The following is a 6,666-nucleotide window of genomic DNA, read 5'->3' on the forward strand; positions in this document are numbered from 1 at the left end:
GTTCCGGTACGGGCTTTCAAAATAAAAGGGACTTTTAATTTTACAGCGCGAAGCATCGGCGTAAAAGTTCAATTTAACCGTAAATGCTTCGTTTTCAGGATAATAGTGTTTATCAGAATCCAAAATCTAAATGTTAAAGTTATTTATTTTCTGCTTAATGTATCAAATATGTGTGTTTCTTTTAAATAAAACAAGCGATCAAAATGTTACATTTCCGAATGTCTTTCACAATAAACCTGAGGATACGAACGTGCTTAAAAATCAATAGTGCTAATTTCAAGCAAGTGAGACGTTAAGCAAACCGAAGATAGTCACGTATTCTGCGTTTCCTTTATTATTGCATCATATATTTGAGGCGTTAATGAGCCAGAAACACGGATTGAAGATCTGACAAGCGATTAAAGCTGAAAACGGGGGCTGGGTGCTTACGTCACATCCGGTAACCCAGATATTTTTTTTAACGCAGTGTGCAGAGAGCCCACAGCAACAAAAGAGTGCGTGTGAGAGGGATGGGGGTTGTACTGTATTCATGCTGCACTCATTCATTCAGGCTGCTCGGTGTGTGTGTGTGTGTGCGCGCGTGTGCGTGTGTGCGAGAGACTCCAGCATCATGTGACTGCTGCAGCTTTTCCAGAACAGTCACATCACATCACATGCAGCAACTCCAGACACTTATTACAAATATTAAAAAAGCTTTATTGGCATCAGAGAAGGATGACAAACATCAGTATGAAAACACTTTACAAACGCACACACAACACACAAATCCAGCTGGAGCACCCCCCTCCCCCCAGCTCATGAATAGTTCAGTAGATTTGAATAAAATATAAATGGGTTTCTGCCCTTGAAGCATTTGATGAAGAGGAAAAACAGCTTTAGCTTAACTTAGATATATTTTTACATCCTGTGTGGACGCAGCGCACAGCTGCAACAGCTCCTGATCACATATTACTGTTTGACACAGGTCAGGCTTACTGGTGGAAACTGGGTTTGATCTGCTCATAAAGCCAGTATGGCAGAACACTTGATGAATAATCGCCTTGTTTCCTTCAGAGAAAGCCTGAACGGTGGATAAATGGCAGCGTGGATTTGCTGTTTGATGAGCATATTTCATTCACTATCACACAGCCTCGCTCTCAGTGTGCACTCTGTAACACCAACTGTTCTTTTTAATGTGCTCTGTGAGGGTTTTGTTAACGGACGCTGGTTTATTTGAAGACAGAGCAGAATGCTAACTTGATTTTTCTTGGAGCTTCTTCGTCTTCATCAACAGTTTCCAGCTACAACCTGATGTGAACAGCTGATAAACATCAGCTGGATTATGTCTGCATCTCTAAAACAAGAATGTTAGCTATGGCAGAAAGCTTGCTGTAACACAGCGCGTCTCCCTGAGTGGGTCTGATCGTTTCACTCTCACTGTTGCTTCCTTTTATCACTTTTACGGTGCTGATTCTTATCAGGACTCACACTGTGACTCACACTGATGCCGGCCGGGCCGAGCTGCAGGTTAAACCACAGTGACAAAGAATAAGACCGAAGCTGCCCCCGCAGATGTCACTGCAGCCTCCGTCTAAGCTGCGACGTCTGCAGAAACCCAAGCGAGTGCAGCAGGGGGCGCTCTACATGCTGAAGACGTTTCCTAGCCGGCGCACCGACAGGTCGATCCTCCCCGACAGCCGCAGCTCCTCCTTCAGGAAGCGCCCCACCTGCTCGGAGTGCAGCACGTCGCAGAACACCCAGATCTCGCCGCGCTCGCGCTGGATGTTGGCGTTACACGACGGCAGGCAGGAAGTTCGCGCCAAGCGGCTCAGAGTTCGCCACACCTGCGGGGAGGAGGAGCAAACTCCACGTAAACAGTGTGACAACATCAAACAGCTGTTTGTATTTTCCGTCTCTGTTGCTGAGCAGACTTATTTCTGTGGGACGTTAAAATGTGACGAGCTGTGGAAACAAGGTGAAGGTCGGACACTCCGATAAGGATCAGCAGACACAGCACGCAGGAAGAAAGCACACGCCGGCGCCGTCCACGCTGGCGCCGTCCACAGGTAACATTAACCAGGAGCAGACTCACAGTCCTCGTGCCCGCTTTAACATTTAAAGCGTGAAGATTGTGGAGGCTTAGAAACTGCATCTCTGATAAAGCACGTCTGACTCACACACTCGTTATTTCATGGCGAGACGTCAGTGGAAAACCTGGAAGCTGCGAATCTTTGGCGTTTTTCTCTGAGAGCCAACAAATTATTAACTTTGACCAGCAAATAAAGTTTTCTTTCTGTGGCTTCGTTCTAATATTTAACGTGTGTGTGACACTCACACCTGGTGATTACCACGAACGGTCCCGATGATTAAATATTCCACAGTCACTGATTATTAAAGCCTGTTTGTGTTTGGTTGTTTTTGTAACGCACTGTTATGGCTGAAGGTGGCAGCGATGCACCTACAAGCTGTCTGAACAGCAAGAATGCGAGAGAAGTACTCGGACTCGTGACGATTTATCAATCGCCGCCGCCGCCAGCATTCGTACGTGTGAGGTTTCCCGTGCGTGCTGTGAACGCAGGTGCAGCAGATGTGATGTCACAGCTGCAGATTCACAGATGTTTCAGACGGACACGCTGCTGGAAGCGACCGCTCCCACTGTAACTTCATCTGCACCCACACACTGCAGCGTTTATTTCTACCATGCAACACCTGAAGTTCAGAGGAAGACTGCAATGAGTCCAGTAGAACACGCAACAACCAATACAGCGAGTGTGAAGTCACGGCGCCGCCATCATTAAAGAAACGTCTCTGAGGAAGAGTCGAGGAGTTCTCGTTACACATCGCCCTGCGCTTCTACTCGAAACCACCTGTAAACACAAACATCAACATCCTGCAGTTCCTCTAACACCCAGCAGGGGCAGCAGTGAGTCAGTCCCCATAGACTCCCATGTTAAAACTTCACAGTGTGTTTCCAGCCTGATAAACAAACTGGTCTCTGTGGATAATTTCCTCCTTCACAACAGCTGTAGAGGTGAGCATGCTTTAATAACAGACCTGTTCTAGTAAGACTTAAACATTTTATTATTTTATGTTAATAATATTATATTATTAAGACAAAACGCCAAAACACAGACTTAACAATGTGGTGTTTGTTGTACAGTGCAGCAAGGAATGCCCAGACCTCTACATTGGAGAGACCAAACAGCCACTTCACAAGCGCACAACACAGAAGAGCCACCTCCACAGGACAAGACTCAGCAGTCCATCTGCATCTTAAGGATAAAGGACACTCTTTCGAGGATGCCAATGTTCACATTTTGGACAGAGAGGACAGATGGTTTGAAAGAGGAGTGAAAGAAGCATCTATGTCCACTGTGAGCGACCATCTTTGAACAGAGGCGGGGCTTACGACACCAACTCTCTGCCATCTATAATCCAGTTTTGAGATCCTTCCCAGACGCCTTAACGCCCACTCACATCCTGGGCCATCTGACCTCAGGACATCACATGATAAGGTGGAGCCAGGTTTCACAATGAACACACCCGAAACTCTGGCTGATTGGGACCCACGCCCAGTTTCCCACCTTGGCTCAGGCGATTAGAGGATCATCAGGGGGTCCTTTGTCCCTCTGTGGGGGGAAACTCCCACTAGGTTTATATCTGGGACTCTCCACCATTTGACCTTAGAACTGAAGAAGCTTCTCGGATGAGAGGTGAAACGTCTTCAAGCAACTTAAAGAAGTCCAGACGCTTTTCTTTGCAGCTCCTTTGACTACGATGACCTGGATGACTGAGAACCTTCACAGACATATTATATTGTTGTTTTGTTTACTTTTATGTTCCCTGCTGCTAAACTAATCTCCCCTTGTGGGACAATAAAGAATTTGAATTGAATTGACTGTGTGCACGTTAGCATATGCTACTTCCGGTGTGGAAACTCCTGTGGGGAGCTTTGTTTCCGGTGTCCTATTCGCGCCTGGTTTACGGTCCAAAACAAGTTAAGCAAATGAATGAATCAAGCGGCGATTTACATTTCTATAGATGTCTCGGGCATTTACCCAACATATCTGTAAATGATGTTCATCGACTTGTCGATATTTTCCCCCGCGCCTCAGAGCAAAAGAGAAAATTGATTCAAATGTTATATTTCTCAGCGGTCCCTCGTTTATCGCGGGTGTTATGTTCTAAAAATAACCAGCGAGAGGTGAAATCAAGGAGCCGATTTTATTTTTGACGGTGCAAAACGTTTGGTGGACATCGTGGACATACAGCACTGCACTGCAGAGTCACACTGCTAGCATCGATGCAGCGATTCTGGACTGTACAGGAGAGACGTCACGGAGGAGGTCGTCTGCAGCGATCAGGACGCAGGACACAATGTGCTGTAAAAATAAGCAGCAAACTTGCACTAAAAAATCTGAAACAGCGAGGTGAAAGGTGAAGCGCGTTATAGCGAGGGACCGCTGTAATTTTGAAGGTAAGTCACAACATACCCTTCCTACATACTAATGTATAGAAACCATTACAATCATTCGTTTTTTGTGTGGCTTTTTTCACGGTTTGTTAACATGCTGTGTAGGTGTGTACTGGACTAGCTGATATCAACATAACGGGGAAACATCTGGTTTGACTGTTCTTCACCTGTAGTTTGAATGCTGAACATTTGCCTGTTTGAATCATGAGACCAGTCACTACACAGAGATGTGCTTCTGAATGTGGACGATGTGTCTTCTGCTGCAGTGATGCAGTTCTGCTTGTGTTGAGTGATGTAAACAGCTGATGATCTAAACGCTTTAAACGTCAAAATTGATCATTAGATTTTTTATGACACAGCAGCGGTGAGTGTTCCCACCTCCTGCTCTTTGTAACTTAACGTCATCTTTCCGTTTTCAAGTTTTGGACATGATTGTGGAGGATATATCTTTGCAGTAGTGATTGACCGCAAAGTAAAGCTACCGGAAATGTACAACCCCACATCCGGTCTCAAACCAGGAAGTTAGCATTGTCTCGTGCACAGGGTCTATTGGGGGCGTGGCCTCTTTGACTGACAGCTAGCTGTCTGCTAGCTTCACCTGAACTGGGCCTCTGCAATGTGTTTGTTTGCTTAATGACATCATGTGACCAATAACATGGCTGCTGTGAGGTCAGTGCACTGACCCCAGGAAGGCTGGCTGAGTTTTACTCAGAGACATTCTGGGACTTTGAGTGAATGTTACTGAGCGCTGATTAGCAGGTGTGTGCCTGTGCACTCCACCGTCTCACGTCTGGCTCCAGTCTGTGGTTTTTCCTCACTCTTAACATCTTCATCAGCCTTCAAACAAAATTTTAAAACATTGTAAAGCTTCACAGTTTCTACAACATTCCACCGACCTCCTCGATGTCTCTCGCTGCTCCGCAGTTCAGCTCACCGATCACCCATTTGGCCCTCTGGCGGAGGTGGAGCCCGTGGACGGAGACGGCGTGGTGAAACTGTTTGGACAACGACTGCGAGCTCTGCTGCAGGACGCCTCTCTGCGTGAAGACGCTCCACCTGCTCCGCCTGACCTCCGAGCCAGTGCAAAGGGCACCATCTTTGTCCTTGTGTGGCTGCTTCTCAGGTCTGTTGTTAGGAGACACAGGGTGGAGATCACAGTGGGTTTCTGGGTCACCATCTCTGGGTCTCACCTCTGCTGCTGGTGAATCATCCAAACACGTGACGACAGGAGCTGGTCTCGCAGGTCTGATGGGCAGGCGGCAGTCTCCGGTGAGCGTGGGGAACCACGGCGTGAAGGCCGGAGGAGCACGGAGAGGGAACGGCTCCAGGAGCTTCTGCGTAGTCTCCAACAGTGAGCCGAGCTCATCAGCTGATCCAGGCTGATAGTGCAGGACTACATCCCCCATACAGGCGGACGGGGTCAGGGGACCGGCGGCAACACCCTCCTCCTCACCATCATCATCTTCCTCTTTGTGACGTCAGTCCAGGCAGACATGAAGCACGTTTCATTCAGACCGACAGCCCGTTAACGTCATCAAGTGGTGAAAGGATTAACTGTTAAAAATGCTCAGCAGAAACTATACTGCGCATGCTCCAGAGTTCACATTTCTACACACGCTGACAGAAGCATTCACACTACACAGCATCCCGACCGGAAATGTCACATTCAAACAAATCTTTACCGACTCCGTGACTTTTGACGTTTGTGGCTTTAAAGTCAACTCAGGCTCAGCTCGCGCTCAGGTACCAAACTTCCCTCGAGCACCGGGGGCTAATGTTTTTAGCCTCTGCTGCTAGCTCACGTTAGCTACCGGGCTGACCGGCGAGCAGAGCCGGTATTTACCGGCGGGCCTCTCCGAGCTCACAGGTGATGACTCTAGCCCACCTCCACACCTCAGACCCGCGCGCCTCCATCAAGCAGCCGCGAACCACTCCAGGAAGCTAACATGGACGGTGTCGAGCAAATATCGCTCCAACTCTCGCGATATTGATGTAACGCTGATACGGAAGTCATTTTAAGTTGAAAACGTGTCTTTTTTACAGTCGTTGATTTTCATCAAAGTTTGATATCATAAACAGTAACATCTGGAAACATCTGCTCATCATCCACAAAGGCAGAAACATCCAAAGAAGAGCTTCAGGGAGCCCGGAGAAGTTTGTGCTGTGAGCTGCGCAGAGCTCGCAGCATTTCCATGTATCTATTCGCATTTTCC

At 47.5% G+C, this 6,666-nt stretch overlaps 1 protein-coding gene across 2 annotated transcripts; it reads right to left on the reverse strand.

Annotated features, from left to right (window-relative positions):
- Positions 1 to 678: 678 nt before the first annotated feature.
- shld3 (shieldin complex subunit 3) lies at positions 679 to 6,490 on the reverse strand. Of its 2 annotated transcripts, XM_085426569.1 has the most exons (3): positions 5,644 to 6,490; positions 5,350 to 5,578; positions 679 to 1,823 (listed from the first exon to the last, which is right to left on the reverse strand). In XM_085426569.1, exons 1-3 carry the CDS (start codon positions 5,817 to 5,819, stop codon positions 1,620 to 1,622), a joined length of 609 nt encoding a protein of 202 aa, XP_085282695.1. In that variant the 5' UTR covers positions 5,820 to 6,490; the 3' UTR covers positions 679 to 1,619. The 2 variants fall into 2 exon arrangements, with proteins under 2 accessions (XP_085282695.1, XP_085282694.1); XM_085426568.1 differs by having other exon boundaries at positions 680 to 1,823; positions 5,350 to 6,486.
- Positions 6,491 to 6,666: the final 176 nt, after the last annotated feature.

The sequence above is a fragment of the Rhamphochromis longiceps genome, linkage group LG12 (genome assembly GCF_057381845.1).
Source record: "Rhamphochromis longiceps isolate RC_006_pf linkage group LG12, R_longiceps_female_GT1.1, whole genome shotgun sequence".
NCBI lineage: Eukaryota > Metazoa > Chordata > Actinopteri > Cichliformes > Cichlidae > Rhamphochromis > Rhamphochromis longiceps.